Genomic DNA, 26,259 nt, shown 5'->3' with positions numbered 1-26,259 from the left:
AGTGTGGAATATCTCTCCATTTATTTATGTCTTTTTCAGTGTCTTATAGTTTTCAGTATACTAATAGGTCTTTCACCCCCTTGTTTAAATTTATTCCTAGGTGTTTTTTAATAGCTATATGGCAACTAAAGGGGCAGAATATCTTGCTATATGAACAACTACAAAGAAGTTAGTGTGATCAGCATTTCTAAATATTGGGATGAAAAACGTTTGAAATGTTTTCTCCCCTGGGGCTATCTGATGCCAACTAAATCAAGAGGAAATAGAAACACATGAAGGAAGAAGAAAATTGCTATTCTTAACTTCTCTAGGATCATGCATATCAAGCTTTCTTATATTTGAAAATAATCATTGTCCTTTATGCCCAGCATTAAAAGAAAACAGAACACATAATCAAAATTTGCCTGAAAGAAGTCAGATATATTATGCCCTTCGATCTTTTTTCTAATTACACAGTTCATTTTTTGAGGGAATCGGGGAATTTATTATGTTAAGATGCTTATCTCCACAGTTAATAACACAGTAGTGCATATCAAATACCAATTTTATGTAAAGCATTATGTTAGCTTCTGAGAGTTTTACAAAGATAAACAAGAAAATCTTTCAGGAACTTTTAATCTAGCAGCAGACACTGATGAGCAAACAGTGTAGAATACAGCTACAATGAAATGTGTTAGAGCAGAGGTTCTCAAAGTGTGGCCCCTGGAGCAGTATCATTTGCATCACCTGGAACTTGGAATTCTTGGGTCCCACCCCAGTGCTGCTGCATTAGAAACTCTCAGGGTGGGGCCCAGCAATCTGGTTTTAACAAGCCCTCCTGGCGATTCTGATGCACTGCTGGTGTCAGGTACAAGTGAAGTGCTACAGAAATGCAGAACAAAGGACTATTCATTCAAGCTGAGTGAGATGAGAAAGACACTAAAAAAGAGGCAGCAAATAAACTGGGCCTTGGTAGACTTTTTCAATAGTCAGAAATTCTCTTAATTCTAAAGGATTAAGGACTACATTCTTGAACAGCATAAGAGGTGCCAGATTGGTCTCCCTTGAATCCATCTCTGTACAGTCCACTAGAGCTGCTTTCTGAATGCACTTTTGATCCATTAAAACATTTTGATTCATTTAAATACATTTACGTCTTAAAATTTCTCTAGTTCCCATTGCTTTATCATGTCATCAGAGTTCCTAATATGGGTAATATATCAGTAAGGACTCTCATTTGAAAATGGCCGATACTGAACTCAAACTCGCTGATGCCAAGTAGGGATTCATTGGCTCATGTGGCTGAGATGTTGACAGTTGCTTGTGGGAATGAAGGAACCATGGCCTCAAGGACTGGAATAGAAATTCAGCATCCCTGGGACTAGTAAAATTTATATCTCATCTGTTTGCTCTTCATTTGTATGTTGGGCTCATTCTCTGCAAATGCAAACATGCCTGCGAATTTTAAATATCTTTAATCTCTAACATCTAGCAAAGTTTCTGGCATATAGTAAGCAAATATAAAGTATATGAATGAAAAGAAATGAATGAGTGAGCATATGTAAATACATGATAAATTAGGTGAATAATCGAGTCTGGCAAGAGTATTAAATTTGTGTTGGAAAGTAATCAAGCAGAAGTTGGAAGCAGGCTAAGACTAGACTGTGGGGGCCTTGCAGGTCATATTAAAGAGTTCATTATTTTCTTCTGTAAGCAATATTTGCTTGTGTGAGGAGGATAGGAATATGATAAGTTCTGTGTGAAGAACAACTACATCAACAAGAAAAGTGTATTGAGAAAGTAAAAATCTAAAGTGAAATATATTTGTGAAAAATCTCTTCCTGTAGTCCCCGCTGTGAATGAAGAATAAAAGACTTGCGTGGTTTGGAAGAAGCAGTGCCCTAGTCAGCACACATTTTTCAGAAGGTGTAAGAGCTGAATACACTCCTATCAGAATAATGCCATTTTAAATAGTGTTTGCAAAGTCAATCCAAACCACTGTCAGTATTTGAACTACAAAAAATCTGGGAAATTGAGCAACATATAGTGTATGCTTACTAAATTTCTGCCCTTATTTCATCCGTATATTTACTTTATAATAATAATAGCTAATATTTATTGTGATTATTATGTTCTAGAAATTGTTCTAAATGCTTTATGAGGATTTTCTCAGTTTATTCTCACAACAGTCTTATAAAGTAGATTTTCCCTATTTTATAGATGAGGAAACCGGTTCAGGGTACTTAAGTGATTTTCCCAACATCGTAGAGCTAGTAAGAGACAAAGATGGGATTTACATCCAGGAAGCCTGTCTCCAAAGCCAAAGCTATTTATTAGTATGCTGGATACATTAATGTTAGTCACATGTCTATAGACTATACTGATGAAGATAAAAAAAAAAACAAAAAACAAAAAAACAACTCTGCCCTGCACAGTCTCCCAACCTCACAGGGTCAGGTAGGCCAGTTATAGAATCATGTTCATTTCTCATTAGGGACCTGACCTGTGTATAAACAGAGAAGATACAAAGGATGAAGCATATGAAGAGGGAGATATTTCCAAGAGAGGAGGTGATGGCATTGGAGACAACTTCAGAATAGATGTTGTCACAATGAATCCAATCAGCCACTAGAAGATATGAGTCAGAATGTAGGGAATTTACTATAGGAGACCTGTTAATACTCTCAGTTTCCATGACAATACAGGTGTCTGCAGAGTAGTTGCTTATTTAGGACCCCAGATTACTCTAAAGATTTTAAGGCAGGTATTGACTGGTTCTAGAAAGAGTGAATCTTAGCTGCATAGAAAGGTCCTAACTGTTAGCAAATATCTTAATTGCTACAAGTTCACTTGAGGTATTCGTGCTTTCTCCTCCAATGGATGTAGAGCCAACAAGGAATTGGCAACAAGAGTAGTATTTTTTGGCGTTATGATTGAGTTAAGTTAGTGTTGATAAATTTCTTCAATCTACTTTGGAGAAAAACTTCTGCATGTATCAGTGACTTTCTCCCTTTAATGACTTTGAAATCAATTCTGAGAGGGACTTCCCTGGTCTGCATATAGCAGTGGTGTAGAGTGTTTCTTCTCTGTAGGTAAAATGTTTGCTTTGTTAATGAAATTGGGACAGTGACACTTCTGGTTCAGCCCACTTGGAGCTGCTACAGTGAGATTGCATTCACATAGGCTAATATGCACAGTTTATCCTTTCAAAAGATTTTTGTAAGGTATCAGAAATAGATATTTGTAAGGTATCAAATCGTTTATTATAGGATTAACATCTGCCTGCAGCGGCATTTATCATGGGTCTTGGTGCTTTCTTTAGGTCTTTTGGAATTACATACTTTTCATGACTGAAGTTACTCACTGAACAGTATACAGATTTTGCAATATGAAAAGCAGTGTTCATGCAAGTTTCACTTTTTTCCTTAGACAATATTATACTAGCATAATGAGTAGTATAATCTAAGTTAAGAAGAAGAATACATTGATATACTCTCATTTGTGCTGGAGCCAGCAAGAATGATTGTAAACATGTCTTCATAATTCCGCATGTGTGACATCATGTTGGTAGCTTGAACTCAGTGATCGTGGGGGTATTTACACCACAGAAATTGGCAAATGCTATAAATCAGAGGTCTCCCTGCTCCCCTGCCCCCAGAAAGCTGGTTGTTAAACATTTACCAGCACAGCACTGGCACCGAATTTACATTAGTTGATTATTTTAACATCAAGATATGGATAATTGGGTTATAGGCATATTTCTTCATACACATCCCTTTTCAAAGAAGCAACTGTTCCTTTGTTTTCTTATAAGGTATTGTTAAGTTTCAGCATTTTCCTTTCTTTCTTTTTTCAAGCAGAGAAAACCTAAAATGCCTCACTATTTTTTTCAAAGTTATTTTTTATTTACTTTGGACAAAAAGTGTTAACAGTAAAATATTTGAAAAGTTATTGTATTTAGCAGTATACTCTTTCAGATATTTCACATTCCAGAAGATTTATGTGACAATCCTAGAATTGTAAATTACCAAAAAGCATTAGATGCCTTGATTATGCACACGTCCTACACACAGTAATTGTGAGCTTCTGCTTTTCTGTTTCTTATGGGTAACTCCTTGGGAATTGGTGTGAAATGGCTGTCAAATCTGTTTTTCACCTCACTGATTGTCACACTTGGAAAACATTCAGATGTGACGTAAATCAAACCAATGGTTATTATCAGGGGTGAGTTCAAAATTTTTACCAAAGATTTATTATTTCTCCAATCCTCCATATTACTCTCATGGCTTCTTTCCTCCTCTATCTTTCCTTCTTTCTTGTCTTACTTCCTCTTCCCTAAGTCTTTGTTCTCTTAAAGGAGAAGTGGTGGAAACAATTAGAAGTCTGGAATGAATATACCTTCTGAGGTCAGGCAGATACTTAAGAGGACAGGTATAAGACCATTGGGAATTGTGGGGGCTTTCAGACTAGAGAAGGGGGAAAATGCTTACCCCAAAGAGCCTTGAGATTCAGTTATGAGCAACACTTAAGGCCAAACACATCTAGGCTGCCTGTGATAGTAGTCTCATTCTTCAGTTGAAGAAACTAAGTACCAATGACTTTTTCACAATTATAGAAATTTGAGAAAGGCAACTAGTCCAGCCTTCCTGGGATTTTACCACTTGGTCCGTCTTTCCCCTGCTCTTATCCAACCCTGTCATTCATTATGCCTTGTGTGCCTGTTATATCCAAAACACTTTTTATTTAAAGTCCTGAAATTTCAGAGGGGAATGGAACCTATCTTTGCCCTGGAGGGTTAGTGAAAGTGATAAGCACCTGGACAGATAATTACAATACATTTGAAAGGACATATAAAAGAGGTATGAAAAGACTGTCAGGATGGCCTTGAGCTGCTTAACCGAGGTTGCCTGGGGGTTGGGAAAAAATGTTGACTGGAGAGTCATCTTTAAGGAGTGGCTAAAGAATGAGTAGGTATTTGAGTTCCTCTCAATCTTTAGCTCATCATTCTATCACTAGTTCACATCTATCATTTTTCATATTAGAAAAAGTCATATTGAGAAAGGCATATAAAAGTTCAGCCTTAATCTTATCACCATAATCTAACAATTGTTTCTGCATTGTATAAGCCACCCCAGAATTTGCCAGTTTGTTTAGGATGATGGTACAAAGTGACAAAACATTACCATAGCATATTATAAAATGTATTTCTTTTTCTTAATTATATTTTGTGCCTAAAGATGCCAGTTAAAGAGGAAAAGCAGTTTATAATGCGTTTCTTCTACAAGTGACTTAAACTTCACTTTTCCTCATGTGTCATGGTGTAGTAAATGTGTTTTGATGAATGTATAATATGTACTACAATTTTTAACTATCTTAAACTTCCAGTGTCACTTATCACTATAAAGCTAGTTGGGATGGGGAGTAGTTAGAGGAAGCAAACTGTACCTTTAGAAAGAAAAGCTATAACTATCAGTCTTGTTCCCAATTAGCCACATGGTTAAGGGCAAGTTTTTTTTGAATATCAATACCAGCCACTCTCTGGAAAAGGAATGTCCCTGTATAAAATTTTAATATATTCAATTACATCTATCTTCTCCAGCACACACAAAAAAATCATATTATTGTGTTACTGAAATTCATTTTTTACGCTTATATGAATGTCAAACTTTAGAACTTTACTGAATGCATTTCCTTAATTATCCATTTTCATTCTGTTTAATTTTGCTTTGTGAAGTTATCCCTTATTCTGAATACTCACAACAGAAAAGGATTTAGCTGGTCTAGCCCTGTGCATCATCCCAGATAAGGATTTAGATAATTAGGAAGATACTTAATTAAATGAAGGTCTATTTTCTCTGGTTATTAAGTAATTATTTTTCTTTTCTGTAACAACATAGATCTAAAAGCAGGCCAGAATTTACTTTTTAAAATGATCTGGTTGCAGTTATTTACTTCTGGAAAATAATTTAATATAAAACTAGAAGACTATTAGCTGAGGCAGTGTAAACCTAAAAGAAATATCCAGGTAGTTCAACCTGGAGAGTGACTTTTGCAGAAATATGAAGACAATTGAATCATCAACTTCAACCTCGATTATATTGCTAATTATTTTAACTCTTCACATTTGCTATATAAACATAAAGCAATATGAAGTCTATAAATAATGGAATTGGCAATGTTTCTAGTAACATTACACTGTCAGTCATAATCACATTTTATAAGTTGGGTATTTTAGATATACAAACAAATGTCCTTTAAGGAATTAAATTATTTATAAATTTCTCTTTAAGAATTGAAAGTGGTATTTAAATGAGTAAATAAAATCTTGGTTTTAAAAAATGATTGTTTTATAAACTAACTCTCAGGGGTTTTAGGTTATTATTTTGAAACCTCTTAACAATAATAAAGTTAGTAAAGCAAGCAAATCAAACAAAACACATATGGCCATGCTTGCCTGGTCACCCCTCTCTGGTCTCCCTGAACCCAGTCTAAGAGTATGTATGCATCTTGTTAGAGTTGTCAAGCAGCACAGCTACAACTAACGCCCTTGCAAAGGTTCCCACTCTTCAGACGAAATTTTCCACTATCCTATTTGTGTCCTTAGCAGATGGGCCCAAATTTAAAGTTGTACTTTCCAGAAAATATGTGGCATCACAGAAAATATGTGACATTTCTCTTTGCCAGAGAAACTCTTTATTCTTACCTGGCAGTCCATAAATATCAACTGCCTCATTTGGGCACAGCCCTGGGATAATTATTAAAGAAAATACATGAATAGGGATAATACAGAGGAAAAACAAACAAAGGAAACAGAGGAATGATTTTTATTATGTCAAGAGGACTATATTTGCTTGTCTTTATTCATCAGTTTATGAGGTGAATCTTGAACAGAAAAAAAAGTTCCCAAGAATCTCTTTATCAGAGATTTTTAAAAGCTTCCTCATGTTTTTTTTTTTAAATCTATATATAGCTTAAATTGGAGGTAGTATTTTATTAACTATATCTTATAATACTGAAAGTCTTTTTCAAAAAAAACCTAAAGACTATCATCATAGTCAGGACTATTAAATTTTTTAAAATTCATCATTATAAAAAAAATGAGTGGATAAAGCTAATGATGTCTCTTGTTCTCTTGTGGTTAAAATCTGTCCCTGTCTTAGAGATGCAGGCTGAGCATCATATATCCTACTCTAGGTCTTGAGCATCTTTACCAATTCTCTTCTGGCATCCTAGATATCTCCTTTAGGTGTCAAGAACATCAACTCACGATCCAATGGCTCCTGGACATATTTTATAAATTCGTTTGCTGTTTATTATTGATTTTAAATGGAATTTGGCACTCTACCTTGAACAGCCTGGTAAATCAAGAAGAAAGACTGTTGCCTACCAATCAGTTGATTACTGGCTGCTTTGACTATTCAGAATACTTTTAGAAGACCCAAAAATTCAGGAAAGCAGAACTATAGGATTTTTAAGGATAGATTTTCTTTTCCTCCACTTTCCAGTTTCTTCATGTGTAATAGATGCTGACTTATCTTTGTTCAGTTAATGTTCCTTGCCCTGGAAAGAAAAAAATGTGTAGGTTGTAGAGCTTTGTTCTATCTCCCAATGTTGCTTCTGTTTGCAGATAAAACAGTTGACTTTGGCTGATGTTTGCGGATACCTTCAGGATCTGATGTTGCCTTCAGAGTAACAGACAAGCCCTTCTTTGGCAGAGACTTTTTATTGCTCTGCCAGTTCAAATGAGGCTGCCCTTTTGTTATATGCAAACCACAAGCTGCCTCTGCTGCTTTCTCTGGGTTAATCACAGACAAGGCCCAACTGTTTGATATGTATCAGCTGAGAGTTAAACAAAAGCCCAGACCTCCATCTCAAATAACAAGAGGAAGAAGGATGCCTCTTTATCAGCTAGGGTCTTACCAAGTGCCCATTGGGTCTTAGAATGGACTCTGACCAAGCACTTAATTGACTGGTAACATTTGGGGCCTTCCTGCACAGTTTACAACACACAGTATTAGGAAGCCTATAATTGTTAGTGAACGCAAAGATGCACCTACAAGTTTCTAAAAACCATCAAGGTGATCACTGTCTCAGTGTGCTGGTTAGACTTTAAAACTAGTCCCAGAGGCAGCAGGTCTTGCACATGATGCACTTGTAAACTATGGTAGTAGGCAACTGCACCTGATATCAATAGAAATAGCCCTATTTAAAAAAAAAAAAAAAAAATCTGCCTCTTAGAATTACTTATTTTGTTGGCAAAGTGCCTTGAAAAGGGTCACTCCAACCCTACTGTTGTCTGTCATTCTCATGTCCTGGAAACAATTATACCTTCTTATTTTAAACATTTTATATCAGTACATCGTTTCCCTAAGCCAATTAGTTGACCGTTCACCGAGCGTGGACCTTCTGTGTTGTAACAAACTTCTTTTCTTTTCAGTGCTGGCAAACTAGCTATTTGACAGCCCACCTGCCCCTAGCTACATACACACACACACACCACAATAGAAATCTTGTTAGAAGCAGATAATTCTGATTTTAAACAAGAGTCACAGGTCAGGATTTTGAATAAGGTTTTAGTGAGCCTTAATTTCAGAAATTTTATAAAAATTAAAGATCATGATATTTGTAAGTACCTACTATAACGTCTAGCACATACACTAAATTGCAGCTGCTTTTATCATTTGACATTGTCCATTCTTTGGTTTGTCATATAAATTTAAAGTTTAGTCACACTGTCATTAATCTTAACAAAGACATACCATTCTTCCTTTTAATTCTAGCAAGGTCCAGAGTGTTTGGTTTTCTTTTCTCCTTTTCACTGTGACACTCAGGAATGTGTGAGATTAGTGGTCCTGGAGAGAGTCATGAATCACTGATTTGCTTTCACATAAAACAACTGAATCCTAAATATACGAAGTTTTGTTCAGAGACATACAGAGTTCAGATTCTATTCTCCCTCTCCCCCCCGTGTGCACACACGTGCGCGCACACACACACACTTCATATTACGAGAAATATTCTTCTTAATATCAGACACAAGTTACAATTCAAGCTCGAATCCTCCCATTTAGGCTCAGTGGAGGCGAAGAGCTCCTGAACAACCTACTTCATGTGCAAAGTTGTTTATCTCTTCCACTTCCCCCTCCTCCTGACACCCCGACCCCTAGCATCTAACCCCCGTCTAAAGACCTGGCTTTTAAATTTCAGGATACAATAATGTACAGTTGTTGTTTCCTAAAAGGCACCCACATATTTACTCAGACTTCTGTTAGATTATACCAGGTGAAAATAAAGTCATAATTTAATCTAATTCTAACAATAGACACCAAATTAAACATTTCTAATATATTCATTGGTAACTCTAATAATCAGTTTTTAGTAACTGTTGTGTCTATATGATTCTTTTACTTTTCAACGAGATAATTGTTTTGATATGTTTTGTTTATAGTTTTGAGATATTTTTCCATATTAAACCTCTATTGGGCTATATGTAAGGAAAAGTTATAGGTAAATATTTCTCAGGATTCAAGAGATACATTGTGGAAGGATCAGTTCTGCCTACGATTAGCCACGTTAATTCTCTGATTCCCACAAAATGAAATATTAGCTATTAAAAAAAAATACCTAAGATAGATACATTATTTTCTAATAATTATTGAGTGGTACCATAGCAAATTCCTTTCTGACTAGTGACTTCTATTCATGGATATAGTGCTATAAAATAATACCCCCTTATCATTCATATTTTGGGGTAGTTGAGTAAGGTAAGAACTATTTTTGATATGTAAGATCAAATACTGAAGCAGTGGGGTTCCATGCACTTTCTGTCAGCAAAGGTATCAGCTGCCAGAAACCCCTGATAAGTCCCATTTCAAGCAAGTAGAGTCTGGATAATACCACACTACAAGGCAACAGTTAGTGTGTGTGAACTGGCAGTACTGCCAAGTTGAATTACCATTCTAACCCAAAATAAACACCCTGAAGTTAAACAAAGCTAAGTCATTTATCTGCTAGGTATGTAGTGAGTTTCGCTAGTGAGAAAGACAGACCTTTTGATTTGTCAAAGCAATTTTAAACTACTGCCATTTTTCTAAGCCAGGGGTTGAAAAAGTCAAAGGGAAGCTTTAAAGCATGATATCATTGTCTTGGAGCTTCGGACATATGGTATTTGCTAAACAAATGGCAGACCAAATGAATGTTATATGAGCTTTGCTACCACTCTGGAGCCACTCCTGGCACAAGAACGGCTCTCCTATCCCAATTTTATCACTGCTTTGCTGTCACCAGGAAAGTAACTTAAACCCTTTGGACCTCAGTTTCTTCATGTATAAAATAATGAGATGGACTCAGAGAATAGATAGAGGATCTTGTTCAAATGATCATTTCTTGAGAATAAACTATGGTAAAAATGGTTTTATTATCAGTTTATGAGCCCATTCACTATCTTTTCTTCATGGACAAAGTGTCAAAGTCAGGTACAGTAAAATTAAGTGAGGAAGTAAATCTTTAATTAGAAATGTCTAGTGAGAACCAGAGTCACAGAAGGGACTTTGTTAAAATCAGAAGTTTGTTGCATCAATTCAGCAGCCACTAAGTTGTTAGTATATTCATAGTTTTACGATTGTTAATCTTATCTCCTTAGCTATTAGGTTGAATCATGAAATTGCATTTTTGTCGGTTAAAAACAGTCATGTTCTTGTAAAAGGAACCGGTCTAATAAATTTTATAGAGGTAGTTATCAGCAGTTGAAGTTAGTAAAAGGAAATAAGGGTGGTTCTCAAAATTCTAAAAACCTAAAAGCATTGGGTTTTTTTGTTTTGGGGGGTGTTTTTGGTTTTGGTTTTTGGTTTTTTGGTTTTTTGGTTTGGTTTGGTTTTTTTGCCATTCTTGTTGATAAAGATATTAACATTTTGGGGAGAAAATATTTTTAAATGGTTAATGTTAACAAGAAAAACTTAATCCAAAGATGATTCCCAAACATATTACTTTGCTGTATTTGATTAAGCTTCAGTTCTCTATAAGGAAGCAATCTCCACTTGTAGATTTAGTTACTGTTTATAGAAAGGTGTCATGGCTTAGCAAAATTAGAAATAGACTAAGTGCAAAAATATTTATAGGTCATACTTTCGACTTAGGTCGAACACACTGTGAAACCCTGCATTTTTTGTGACATCTCTCCTCCGTTTTAATTATGCAGTCATCACATTTTAGAGCATCTGGTTTAATATTTGTCAATAAAAGTTTACATTGAAACCTGCAAAACCCTCACTAATGTAATACAGCATACTGTCTTAAATGAGGAAACCGAGGCCCAATGAATTTAAGCAACTTTTTGTAAATTAGAGTTAAGTCACAGAACAAGTTGGGACTTGGCTATCTAGTACACTACCATGTCTATGTTGTCATTTGTTCTTTTAATTGCAAAATCTTTGCTTCGTGTATATTCTCAAAAGTGGGATAAAGATTAAGTAAATAATGCTATAACCTTATTGTTTAGAATGAAGTAGACAGATTTTTATTGACATGATGACGTGTTATATAAATATATTTAGAAGTTGCGTTTCGATTTGATGATCACTAAGCATAGACCCAGCATAAGTCTGACACACTTTTACAAATTTGCCCGTTTCCCAAACCCTTGGAAGAAGCATCAAATAAAACTTTAAAACAAAGACCTATTGCATACATGGCCTAAGTGTTATGGTTTTTTGTTCATTTGTTTTCCCTGATAGAAACATGAGTTCAGCTGGCCCTGATGGGAGGAAAGTGATGAGAAGGTGTGATGGACTGATTGACTCACTGGTCCACTATGTCAGAGGGACCATTGCAGATTACCAGCCAGATGACAAGGTGATCCAAGAGCTAAATAGCTTACATATTGAATTACTTATTTCATCTTACTAAGACTCTTCAGTGTTTATTTGTTTTAATTTAAGTATAGTTGCTATACAACAGAGTATTCTCAAAGTAGCTGTTTGGGTTTAGCTTTATTCATTGACTCATTCGCTAGGCCGAAGATTTCCCATACTTGCTTAGAAATATTAAAATCTATCTAGCCTCATTTTTCTTTCTACTTTCCAGACCCAAATTTCTCACTATCCATTTAACAACTCTAGAAATTTGAAAGGAGCCCAAATGCTAAATGTTCAGCAATGCACTTAAATTTATCTTTTTCTTCATCCCCAAACTTGCTTCTTCTCTGTGTAATCCCTTCTTAATAATTATCACCATCCACCAAATAAAAATGGAATTATGAGTAATCTCAGATTGCCTCCCTTCCCTCACATTTCACATTCATGGAGCAACTAATAATGTCCATTCTACCTCTGAAATGTCCTTTGGTTTATCCACTTCTCTCAAGTGCTACTTCTGCTGTCCTGGTTTGTGCAGCTTTCATACTGATTATTGTAACTAACTCTAAATTGGTTCCTAAACAACATCACCTCCTATTTTCCAACTCTGCATGGCTTCTAAGTTATTTATCTAAAATATAGAATTATTCTGCACACAGTCTTTAAAACGTAAACTAGAAAGGCTCCCCAGTGTTTTAAAAAATTCGGCCTTTACTTCTTAGCATTGTGCTCATAACCATTTATGATCTAGCCTTTCTAGCCATACTCATTTTCCTCCCCCAGGGTCCCTATAGTCCAAGCATCCAGTATACCTTGTAAGATCTAAAGCCTAATAAGTCCTGTGATATCACACTTGCATATCTCTACATGTATGATCAATATTCATGTTTTGTTTTCTTAGGCCACAGAAAACTGTGTGTGCATTCTTCATAACCTCTCCTACCAGCTGGAGGCAGAGCTCCCAGAGAAATATTCCCAGAGTATCTATAGTCAAAACCGGAACATCCAGACTGACAACAACAAAAGTATTGGGTGTTTTGGCAGTCGAAGCAGGAAAGTAAAAGAGGTATTTTGAGAGGACTTTGAAAAATAAGTGTGTATGTGTGTATATTTCTGAGTACTTAGTATATGTCAGGCACTATCTTAGATTCTTTAAATCCTTACATCAACCCTACAAAGTATGTATTATTAATACCTTTATTTACTGATGAGAAAGCAGGGGTACAGAAAGGTTAATCAGTTTTTCCAGAATAATTTAGCAAATTAGTAGAGGGGATGGAATTCTGGCAGTCTGGCTCCAGATTTGCATTGTTAGCCATTAAACCATACTGATTTATGCCCTATAGGTTAGGAAATAGGCTTAATGCAACATGGCCAACATTAATGCTTTTAACCTTAAAAGCAGCCCTGATATTTGGATTTGGACATTCGAAAAGCGCATCTTGGACTTCTTAAAGTCAAACCTGTAGGAAGGAATATCCATGCTAGCATTTCATGAAAACTGAAAGAATGTGACCTATCCTACATGGCGTTTGTGAACTTGGAGAACAGCTGGTAAATTTAGAATCCTGATGTGATCCTGGACCACTTACTAGACTCTGAGAGAAGAGGCCTGTTCTTCTTATCTTCAGCGTGGTTGTGACTAATTTAGCTTTTAGTTTAATAGCAGCCTGAAAACTATTCTACAGTAGTCTATGCTTAATTCTCTGATTCCTTTCTCACTATGAAATGCAAAGTTGGGGGGTATGGGATGTTGCTAGGGAGAAATCATCATGGGCTAAAAGTTAAATGGTTGGAAATCATACATATTTGCTTTTTCATTTCTATTTCAAGGGCTTCTTATTATGCAAATTGTTAGTCTCTCTAGACTAGACAGTATTTCTGTTCTCTGGGTTTGGGTATGGAATTGCCAAAATCACTTGAAGGCATTAATTCTGGAATTCATCATATGTGTTGTTAGCAATACCAGGACATGCCTATGCCAGAGGAAAAGAGCAACCCCAAGGGTGTGGAGTGGCTGTGGCACTCCATTGTGATACGAATGTATTTGTCCTTGATCGCTAAGAGTGTCCGCAACTACACCCAGGAGGCATCTTTAGGAGCCCTCCAGAATCTCACAGCAGGAAGTGGACCAGTGAGTATCATGCCTATTTTTCTATTTTTTTTTAAAAATGACATTGTAGACATACCTGTGTTAGGTTCAGAGCTGAGACAGCGAGGTAAGAGCAAAAGTTTCCTCACATCAGTCAAGTTTATAGGAATTTCAAGAGCTGCAGCTTTCTTGGACTTTTAACCTCAGCTTCTACCAAGCCAAGTCATTGCAAGTAAAAGACTCATAGATACTGATCCCAGTCAGAGCTCTTCCAGTTTCAAGGCTCTGAATCCTACTTAAACTGGCTTAGGCAAAAAAAAAAAAAAAAGGAAATTTCTTGGTTCATATAACTGAATAGCCCACGGTGGGTCTTCCTTCTGTCACGATGGGTGCTTCAGTGATTGTAATTTTGACTCTATATCTGGGCTCTGTTTTCTTCTGTTGGTTTCATTCTTAAAGGCTCTTCTTATACTATAGCAAAGATAGGCTGATTTCAGGCTTACATTTTATCCAGCCCATCATCCCCACACATGAAGAACCTACCATATTCCCAATAGCTCCATTAAGAACTCAGAGAATGTGTCTTGTTTACCCATTTCTGAACCAATACCTGTGTCCAGGGGCCTGCGATGCTCTGATTGGCCAGGTCTGAGTAACATGCCTCTTTGTGAATTTCAGGAGTGTAGGTTTAAGCTGGGAAGGGTCACTTTCACTTGTACCACCGAAATGGACTGAAATGGTAAAGGAGTAGCTCCCTAATGGGAAATCAGATTATTATTACCAAGAGGAAGAATGAATGCTGGGCAGGTATACGTTACAGGTGTTCACTGCAGTGTGAAGTCAGAAAGGACATCTGTGCTTTTGTGTCCCTGAAATTCAACTACAAAATAAAGAGCTGCTTCTCTTTCCAAATGCACTTACTTTTTACCAGCAAAGTCAGAATATATAAAATAGTAAAAACTTATTCCCTTCCTCATGTATTTTACACCTTGCTACATTGTTAAGGTTCTATAAATTATTTGAACTAAGCTTATATGCTTCGCCTTGATCATAAAACAATTAGAATAAACTCCCCAAAATAGTTCATTGAATGGCCAGTCTCCAGGTATCTATCTTCATAGGGAAAAGCACTCTTGCAAATAACAAAAATATTTATTCTTTACTCGAGAAACCATAATCATTCTGTAATGTGTTTGCACAGACGCTTGCTCTGTTTTGAATAAAACTGTGAAATAGTGAAACTAATGTTTCTCTTATCTCAGCACTTAACCATAGGGTTAAGAATACGACTAAATTTCTAATCTCTTTAATTTTCTGCAAAATGTAGTTGTGCACAAAGAGAAAGAAACAGGGAGCTATCAGGGAGCCCCGAATGACACAGGAACATTAACTTATTATGTTATCTTCCCATTTTCCCATGTTGGGTTTCCTAAAACCATTTCTTTTACTTTCCCAAACTACGGAAGTCCCCTTATTAACTATCAATCAACTTACAAGAAAATGTCAAAAATTAAATTGCTACATGTGCGCGTGTGTGTGTGTTTAAGCATGCTATGTTCTAAGTATGGTTCTAAGTGTGAGCGAACCATTTAAGCGTGGATTTTGGCCTCTTCCATTCCAAGATCTTTCATGGAATCGAAACAGTCCAGAGATGTAATTTATTACCTAGATCCTAAGTTCCTTCAAACATTTTTTGAGCACCTACTACATAATAGGAACTAACCTAGTGGTAAGTATTTAGTGGTGAATAAGACAAAATCCCTGTGTTTGGTAGTATCTAGCTGGTATAAACAAACAGAAATCTAAGGTACTACGAGATTTCAAGTCTAAAATGACCCAAGCAATGGAGATACCTTCATAACTGTCTCAATTTTGTCAAGGCATATAAAGCATGGCTAACTTTGGACCAGTCCAGTCCACTGAAAGGAGGCCTCCACTAAACTGGTACTAATCCATACTCAACGTTGTTAGAGTTGAACATGACTGGAGATTTATAGGGACAATCATTAGCAACATGGGACAATTATATAAGTATCCTTTGTTCTTGTAAGTTATGAGATACTTTTTATTAAAATTTTGACTTCTAAGTATATCTTTTCTAATTATTACTTTTCCTAATTTTGTTATACTTAGATGATGTGACAAAAAATACTTGGTTTCGTCATTTCTAAAAGGAACCTTGAATAGAAAAACATGAAAAGTGGTCCATTACATAGTTTCAGAAAATATCCAGTCTATAAACTGTGTTCGTAGCTGAGACACTGTTGAGCAATTGATGGTCATGTGCTTTAAATGGCAAAAAACCTAAACTGAAATGAATAGCTTCCTAAAAGATAGATTATATAATTTAAGTGTCAAATTATGACATTTCTAGTCACAAAACTACATTAATATGAACTTTTTTAGTTCAGCTATAATGGTCATTCTAATAATAGATAAGGAAAGGAGATGGGTTGATAAAATTTACCCATTTAGCAAACTAAGTACAGTATAAAGTATAAACTTGTAAACACAGTATAAATTAAAGGGGCAATGTAAATTAAAATATTAAGGTACAAACTTTCAGTTATAAGATAAATAAGTCCTAGGGATATAATATACAACATGGTGACTTTAGTTAACAATAGTGTTTTCTGTATTTGAAAGTTGCTAAGAAAGTAGATCTTAAACGTTCTCATCACAAGAAGGAAAAAAATTTTAACTGTGTGGTGGTAGATGTTAACTAAACTTATTGTAGTAATCATTTCATAATATATACACAAATTGAATTATGTTGTACACCTAAAACTAACGATGTTATATGTCAGTTATAGCTCGATAAAATATATAAATACGTAGATTAAACATTGCATAGTAAAAGTTGAAAGTCATTGAAATAAACAGTTTTCAAGTTTCTAAAACACTTTAAAGCATTTAATTCGATATTGATAGAAAAAAAAACAAAATGTATCCCCTATCTCGTACCTTACCCAAAAATCAGTTCTAACATCAATGAGATTTAATATGAAAGATAAAACAATAAAGCTTCTAAGTGGTAACAGAAGGATATCTTCATGACCTATAATAGGGAAAGATTTCTCAAAAGACACAAAAAGCACTAACCATAAAATAGATATTTTATAAATTGAAATTTATGCTTACAATTAAAATGAATAACTTATGCTATTATGCTATCAAAAGACAATGTTAAGAAAGAAAAAAGACAAATCACAGAATAAGAAAAGATTTTTTTTTTTTGTAACATACATGAGTAACAAAGGTTGGTATCTAGAAAATATAAAAACTTCAAGTTAACAAAAAGACAACCCAGACAAATAGACAAGATACTTGAACAGGTACTTCATAAAAGATAATATAGAAATGGCCAGTACACATTGAAAGACATATTCAACTTCATTAGTAATCATGACAATATGAATGAGAAGTACTGTTTGCATACAGTTGACCAACTAATTAATGGTCATTCTCACATATTTTCTGAAGCTAGAATATAAAATCTCTGTTTGGCCAATTTGATTGTTTATTTTTCTTACTGAGCAAATTTTAAAGACCATTCCACTTCAGATTTACTTATTTCCCTCAGTGAATCAGAATAAGAGTATGCTGTGTTCTCCCCTGGTTGAACAAACATCATTTGAAGATCCAGAGTTCACCTAACCTTGCATGTTTCCAGTAATTATTTTATATACTAACATAAAAGCTCTTTATTGTATATGAGAACGTATCATCAAATGGTATAATATGATATATATGTATAAAGCAAGGGTTTTCAGATAATCTTATGTTTTAAAAGAAAACATTTTAAGAAATAAATATTTTGTGACTTTTTAATTTATCTTCTCATCAAGAACCTTCTCAGGTGATAGTAAGTCTTCAGGAAAAGTTGATAGCATTTTTATTTACATAGTTCATTTCAAGAAACATTTATATGGGACCTACCATGTTGTAGGCACCATACAGGCACTGAGGTGGTAGGGGGAAGATAGATGAGATGCATTTCCATCTTTTCAAGGAGATTATGTTCTAATAGGAGAGATATGCAGTTTGGTACAGTTGTGACCTAAAGAATTAAGGCATAATGGTAAGAAAAGAGAGGAAGGAAGACCCAGGCTATGAAGGACTGTATGTGCCATAGTAAGACATTTCGACATCATTCTGAAAGCAATCGGGAGTCATTGCAAAATTTAACTTGAGGTAGAACATAATCAGATAAAATTTTAGAAGGATCATTCTGGTATAAGGCTTAGAAATCCTGGTGTTGAAGAAATAGCAAGCCAACTAGCAGCTTTTGTTCCTACTAAAAATTGGAGACCATACATTTGCAGAAGTAGCAACCTGCAAATGCACTATTTAGCGATATTTGGTGACCAAGTTTAAACTCAATTTTGCAGTTTTAATGTGCAGGTGGAAAATAAGCTAACGATGATAAGAGAGTTAAGGATATTAGAAAGATAGTATTTGATGTGATGGTTCATATACCCCAATCCAAATAAGAAAGAAAGTTAAGACAGTATAGAATTGATAATTTGAGATGTGGGGAGTAAAGATAAAGAGACTGGAATTCTTGATGAGGCTGAAAAAGATATATGGTAGGAATGAGGAAGAGGAGCAAGGAGAACAAGAAATTGTGTTCAGAGTCTAACATTAGAGTTTAAGTTTTCAAAGTCAAGGTATTTCTGGGTGAATACAGGTTCTGTGTGACCGTGGAAGTGAAAGGCTGATGTACGGAAGAAACGGAGGTCAGTTCCTTTTAGGAAGTCTAAGAACTGTGAGGTGTTATTAATGTGGTCATCCACAAAGGGTTGGAGGAAGAAAAGACACTGTGCCAGGCTCCAGAGCCTGCAGTGGGTGTTGGGAAAGAAACAATAGGCTTGAGATGACAGACAATACTACAAGGATGATAGAGCTTTTGGCAGTGACTCAGAAGTACAGAGTTTTGTGTAGGAGGGAAGACAAATATCTAGACGGGCCATTCTATCTGGGAAAAGAGAGAAATGCTAACCCTACCCCCATGCCAAGATACAGGAGTTGTACAGAATAAATAGCCTCCTCTCTGGATGGCTAGAGGGAAGGATTCTTCTCAGAGGAGAGTAAATAGTCTAATAGAATGCTTTGCAAATTAGTGAAAGTCCAAGCGTAACTTGTTTACATACAATAAAACAAACATTCTAAAATAGTGGTTATTAAACTTCTTTGAGTATCTCGTAGAAGTTATGAACTCTTCCCTGAGAAAGTTTATTATAAACACAAAGGCAATTTTAAAGACCTCCTATCCCAACCCTGAAACCTATCCTGGACCTTATATTAAGAGCTCCTATTCTAAAATGTATAGTGGAGAATGTAAGAAAGAGACAATCTGCAGGCAGTAGGGGGGAAACAAGCAGTGTTTCAATAAGATAAATAGAGAAGATAGACACCCTGAAGAATAGTCATGAATTATAGGAATTTCTGGCATGGTGGCCTCAAATTAGTTTCACCAATTAGCAATTACCAAAGCAAGCTAAGGCCCCAGTATTGTTGGTGGTTTGTTGACTCTAGGAAGGGTCTACCTGGAACTCATACGCCCTGAGAGTAGGTGCCCAGTGTTCACATGCTGCTGGTACATGATACAGAGTGTAGAATTACAAATAACCTAACTAGCCATCCATTCCTTTTTTTAAAAACCTGATATCTCTTTCAGAATACAGTGACTTTTCGGAGATGAGTGAGTTTATTAAAACATGTGAAATGCCAAAATTGGAACAAGAAGAAACAAGAAAGATGAATAAGTCAACAACCAGTAAATACACTGAAATAATAATCAAAGACATCTCAATCAAAGACATCTTCCTTTAGAATTTTTCTTAGCTCAGTTGGCTTTACAGCTAAATTCTACCAGAACCACAAAGTTGGAATTATTCTTGTATTACACAAATAGTTCAAGAAAACAAGAAAGGGCAAACACTACCCAACTAATCTGATGACATTGGTGTGACTTTAATTCTACAACTTTGATTCTAAAACATTGTCCTTATCATATTCTTTTCATAGTGATAAACTGAAAATGTGAATAAAGAACAGACTGATGAATAGAAAGGAAAGGAAAAGACAGGTTCATTTTATTTATAAACAGATGTAGTAGCTAACCAAATCCAGTATTGTATTTAAATACACTGCATAAACTGTTTTTATCCAGTAATTAAACTGAAAACCTAATAAAAATTTAAAGGAAATATCTTTAGACTGATTTCATCACAGTTCTAGTTTTTAATACATCTTGTTCAATCTCTAGTAATCTACTGAAACTTAATATTACCCTGAAGTCAAATGCAGTGATATTGATAGGACATGTCTCACCAAACAGATGCCGATGTCAGTAGCTCAGGCAGTTGTCCAGAAGGAAAATGGCCTTCAACACACCCGGAAGATGCTACATGTTGGTGATCCAAGTGTGAAAAAGACTGCAGTCTCTCTGCTGAGGAATTTGTCTCGCAATCTTTATCTGCACAATGACATTGGTGAGTCAGTAAAAATGTCGATATAATGTATGCATATTGAAAGTACAAATGCAGTAGAACATTGTCTTTATCTCATTCTTTTTACGATGATGAACTGAAAATGTGAATAAAGAACCAATTGTGATAAAAAGTCCTGGCTCTTGTGCACCCAAGCATCAAGGGTAGGCTTTCTCACTGGGTCTCAAATAGGATTTTACTTAATATCTACATTTTTTTTTGTTTTGATTACTACAGAAGAGAAATTTTAGACTGTACTAATAATTAACACGTAGCTATCTTTCAGAATGTTCTCTGCATGGCCTGCTGAGCATCACTCTTCTAAAACACACACACACGCACGCACGCACGCACGTAGTGGTTGTTTGCTTTAGAAGCTTGGCAATTGTTGGACTAAAAACATATGGATAGACCGATAATCACTTTTAAAAAAGGACAAAAAGGAGTCATTGAATATAGCAGACTTGGCATAGATGGTTTGAGAATAAATATGAAATATATTTCCCCCTTTATTTGAGTCTGTGTTATTGACAATGGTGATATCATGTTATACCTAGCAAATAACAATTTTTCATTTATTTGCTTTATACCTAGAAATATCTGGTAAATGTTTGCAAATCAAGCCAAAAACTATAAAATGAGACAAAAGGGAAAATAATAACTGAAATTAATCATGCTCCACAAAGTAGTCATTTCTGAGAACTTGAAATTCAGTTCTCCACAAAGTTGCACTAAAACTATAAACAGATTTTTGTTTATGTTTATTTTTTTAATGGATTGGATTTTTCTGAAACTGCACACACGCACATCACCACCACCACCACCACCACCACTCCCCACCAGAGATACTGAGGTCCAGGGTTATGTTTTAATAATGTCATTTCCAAAGACAGCCAGCAGCACAACATTGGACAGGTGGTTTCATGCCCATTATAAATATAAAGAGCCTGGCAGTTTTCCAGTGAATCTGAAAGAAGCCTTGCTATAGGCACTGTCATCATTATGAAAGTGTTCTCCCCATTGTTTTCTGAGGACGTTTGTGCTGCACTTTCATCGGGTGTCTTATCCTTCGACTTTTTTATCTTTTCCCAAGTGAGATGTTGACTCCATCTTTTAAAACATTGATAATGAAAATAACTGCACTCTGCCTTCAGGGCAGAAATACTGTGGTCTCAGATCCTGTAGTCCTCCAGCTATTGGGAAGGTAAAGCTGTATAGCTCCACGTTTCTATAAGATGATATCACTGATAAACCTCTCCTCATTTTAAGGACAGTAGTGAGAAGAGGCTTCAGCAAGACAAATGCAGTTTTAAATTCTAAATTGGCTTTATGTCAAATACATAAATTGAGTATAAAGACCTGTCTTGATTCCACATATTAATAACCAGGAATAAATGAAATTCAGTTTGAAATACGTGCTTTGTGTTCTCATGAGAGACTTCTGGGCCAGGTAAAACTTGTCATGTACTGGAATGAGGTCATCACATTTTACTTAACTTTATAGTAATAAACTTAAAACTTATATTTTCTTAAAAATTTGAAGATAGGCAACTTAATGTGGTGACAGAATAATAGATCTCATGCAGAAGACATGGCGCTGCTTCATGCAATGCTGCTTTGCCACCCATGTCACCTGGGTTTGTCATTTAACTGCTCTAAACAGAGTGAAATTAATAATAACTAACAGTGTTTTCCCTGGGATCAGATGACATAATGTACAGCATTTGCAAGCACCAGGAAGTATTTGGATACAACCCTATATTCTCAATTCACGTAAACTCATTGTTACAGATGTTTTCAGAGATCCAGCTCATGTCTTGGCTTTTTAAGGCATTGAGTTTAGGCCATTACTGCATCCTGTGGAGAGATTGATTGGGCATTTTCTGTTGTGATTGTCACAGACTTATTTCTGTGTCATTGTCTTAAATTCAGTGGAAGGAAAATTAATTCTGTGGTTTAACTTATTAAAAAGAAGAAGCTTTCCAATAATAACTCGTATCTATTGAGACCTTCCTATATGCAGGGTACTATGATACAGTTAACATGTACTAACTTACTTAATCCCTCAAAACAACTCTGTGAAGTAGAAATTTTTATTACCCCATTTTACAAATTTGGAAAATGCAGCAAAGAGAAGTTAAATCACTTGCCCAAACCACCCAGCCATTAACTGGCAAAGACAGGACTGAAACGAAAGAAGCGTGGCTTCAGAGGTTGAGATCTGAGCTCTTAACACTATGATGCAATGCTTAAACAATAGTAAAAAACAAAGTGGCCTTTGAGCAGGAGGTATGTCTTTTCTGTCAGTTAGGTACAAGTAGTATCAAAGGACAACATATCATTGAGTATCTTTTATGAGTACCTCTCTGTTTTAAGCATAGTGATCAATGTTGGAAATCCAGAAATGAATACAATAATTGTCCTCAGAGGACAAGGACCCCACCGAAATTCAGAGGGGCATGTAACCCAACATCATAGAGAGAGAAGTGTAGTTCCAGGTGCCACCTGAACTCAGATGAAGAAATAATAAAATTAAGCAGAAATATTTGTTGCGCAACCATAATAAATACAACGCTGTATTAAAGAGCTGTGAGGAGCAACAAAAGCAAGAGAAGCATGCTATCCTTTAAGTAGAGTCCAAAGTACCTTGAGAAAAAGAAGAAAACATACATGAAAAGAATTATTGCAAAAAAAAATCAAATACAAATTCATATTGCTCACAATATATATACCATAGGACAAATTATAATGAAATCACCAGTTATTAATATCTCTCCCTATTACTATAAAAGAAAACCAAACTAAAACCATATTATTAAGAACTTATATACATAGTGAAAAAATATCTTTAAAAGTGTCTTTCTCTTTTTTTAATAATAGTATTATTTGTGCATTAAAAAAACTTTGGGCAGTACAGATAATTTTTAAAAAATATTTTTAAGTCACCATCAATACTATTGTAGAAAATCAACTCCTATTAATATTTTAGTGTATTTCTTCCAAAATTTCTTTTGTTTATTTTCTCTCCTAATGTTATAATACTATATAATCTTTATATAAACAAATATATGATTTTTTTACATAAAATATTAACAAATATTTTCTCGTTTACATGTTTCATAGACATGTTTTAGGATGCATAATATTCTTTGCAGGTGTATTTTAATTAATTATATGTTATTATCGGGGTATTTAGGCTTTTTATAAAGCTTTTTTCATTTTTAAAGTTATGTCAGGATGAATTAGCAGAAGTAAAATTATTGAATCAAATGTGAAAATTTTTTAAATTCTTGACATGTCTGTCAAATTGCTTTCTGAAATGATTTCCAATATACTGAGCACAGAGCATCATCTTTTTAAAAATCCTTTTAAATTTTAAATACCAGAGAGGTTACATTTTTTCATATGCCTGTTAACCAGTTGTGTTTCCTTTCTAAAATGTCTTTTGCTGAAATGTATTGAGATCTTGAGATTAAGAAACACTCTTTTAAATCAAAGTGTTTTTTTTTTTTTTCTTCTTTCATTTCGTAGCCAGAGAAACTCTACCTGATTTGGTTTCCATAATTCCCGACACAGTCCCAAGTACTGACCTTCTCATAGAAACTACAGCCTCTGCCTGTTACACGTTGAACAATTTAATCCAGAATAGTTACCAGAATGCCCGGGATCTTCTAAACACCGGAGGCCTGCAGAAAATTATGACCATCAGCGCAGGCGATGCGTGAGTCCTTTAGCATCTGCCCATCGGCTGTCTCTCCTTTCCTCAACACCACTCTCATATGTAAATTTAGTTTTGAACTTTCAGGTATTGGGCACCCTGGGCCACAGGGTCAAAAGCAAGATTGTAAAGCTGGGCCAGATCGTCTGCTCCAATCCTTGGTGATCAAGCTAGTGGATCTTCCAAGCCAAATACTTGCCCGTTCTCTCCTAAAATATTCAGAGATAGTCAAACTCCATAGCTTCTCTGGGTAGTGCATTCCAGCATTTTATTGACCTGATGAATTAATTTGTTTCCCAGAACTACAGCTGTGAGTTAAGAACAGCAGAGTGTAGTCAAGGTTGGGAGTTCTGTGGACAGAGAATGCCCTTTTCTCACTTAAATTTGTGGAGCCAGGGTCACCCCCACATGGCTTAGAAGCAGTGATAGCACAAGAAGTGGGAGGCAGCATAGCAAGTTCTTTCTTAGTTTTCTCTGTCACATCTATTTTACCTCAGTCTTTTCAAGAATATAAGGTCTAATGCATATATGTCATCTCACATCCCTATTTCTGTCTTTAAATTTCTCCATTTAAAAAAAGAAGGTGAGGAAGAGAGTTAAAAACTTTGTGTAACCAAATTATTACTATTAGTTAATTTAGAGCAATGGGACCCCAAGGGGGCATGAAGATTATTATCTTTTTCTTTTATACAATTCTCATTTGTTTGACTTGTTAAATGCAAGTTCCTTTTGTAAATAACCAAAAAAAGAAATGTTATATCCCAGTTCTAATCAGTTGCAAACCAAAGGGATTTCACCTGTAGTAGACAGATGTGTGCTTGGCCACACAGGGAAACATAGGAGTCTGTGGTATCCTGGAATGAACTCACATGCCCTCGCCACAACCCCACCCAGTGTAGAACCCTTATGCTCTACAGCCCCACTCTGGCAAAGCTCATGGGGAAGGAAGACCGCATTCAGAGTAATATGATTAAAAAGAGCACTGAGTAGAATGTTGGTTTCCCAAGAACAGATAGTATTCACCTGTCCCAGAGCTTGGCAGATAGCAGTTGCTCAGTCTTTGTGGAAAGAATGAATTATTGCTGCAAAAGAGAAATAACTGTTCTAAGTAGTCGTCTAACCTTCTAAGCAACTCTCCATAAGACCATATGATTTTATTATTTGAATATTCAGATCTAACAAGCACAGGGGAATACATCTCACTTTTGAAAACTTCTTATAGCTTAGCAACATACAGGATGTACTATTTTTATAATTCATGGGTGTCAAGCCAAATAAAGAGATAAACTGAGGAAAAGTCAAATTACCAGAATTTGAGTTTATTCAGGAATAGCAGAGGCATTGCAATTCAGGAAGCACGTGCTGTGGCAGGCTACAAGGGAATCCTCTGAGGGTTTGAAGTGGTCTGTATTTATGGGCAAGGATGTATGTATGGGGCATGCCCACACAAAATTTAAGCAGTAAGTTCATTGGCTTGAGGATGGGGAGAAATCCTCAGCAGATGTTCATTGGTCAGGACATAGTCTCTGTCTTCTGTAAATCAGGCACTTATAAGGAATCAGCCTCTCCCTTCTGAACTTTCCTTTTGAGGAAGCATGCATGACATTCTCCATTTCATATCCTCCAGTTCCATTTTACATTGAAATCCTTTCACATGGGCTAGCCTGGGAACCAGTGATCATTTACAACATTTTATCTTTGAGTAAATGAGTTCCAAATGTCAAAAAAAAAAAAAAAAGAAAAAGAAAGAAAGAAAGAAAGAAAACCTATAGGCAGACTATAAATATAACACTGTTGTGAGGAGGAGGACAAATAATTCTCCCTCTACCTTCTAGGTGCTTGGCTGAGACACCCCTGTTATAAAAAAAGACATATTCACAGGAGAAAAACAGAAATTTAATGACATGTATACTTCCTATATACATGGAAGAGACCCAGGAAAGCTGAGTAGCTCCTCAATGTGGTCTGAGGTTAAAAAACACTTCTAGTTAGAGACAAAAGAAGTTGTTGGAGGTAGAGTGAGGCTATTAATGGGAGGTTACCAGGAAAAGCACAGTAAACTAGGGTAAGATTGTTATGCAGATTTAAGTCCTTACCTTCTCCATTATAAGAATTTCTAAAGAT

At 35.5% G+C, this 26,259-nt stretch overlaps 1 protein-coding gene across 1 annotated transcript in view; it reads left to right on the top strand.

Annotated features, from left to right (window-relative positions):
* PKP2 (plakophilin 2) overlaps positions 1-26,259 on the top strand; it is an 83,176-nt gene that overhangs the window by 51,799 nt on the left and 5,118 nt on the right. The window contains exons 7-11 of the mRNA XM_011363150.2: positions 11,712-11,829; positions 12,733-12,897; positions 13,792-13,965; positions 20,267-20,420; positions 23,949-24,138. Coding sequence (XP_011361452.2) covers positions 11,712-11,829; positions 12,733-12,897; positions 13,792-13,965; positions 20,267-20,420; positions 23,949-24,138 — 801 coding nt within the window. The remainder of the gene's footprint in view (positions 1-11,711; positions 11,830-12,732; positions 12,898-13,791; positions 13,966-20,266; positions 20,421-23,948; positions 24,139-26,259) is intronic.

This window comes from Pteropus vampyrus, unplaced genomic scaffold, assembly GCF_000151845.1.
Source record: "Pteropus vampyrus isolate Shadow unplaced genomic scaffold, Pvam_2.0 Scaffold82, whole genome shotgun sequence".
In the NCBI taxonomy this organism is placed as follows: Eukaryota; Metazoa; Chordata; class Mammalia; order Chiroptera; family Pteropodidae; genus Pteropus; species Pteropus vampyrus.
The sequence above is the reverse complement of the archived record's forward strand: the minus strand, read 5'-3'. Positions and strand labels throughout refer to the sequence as shown.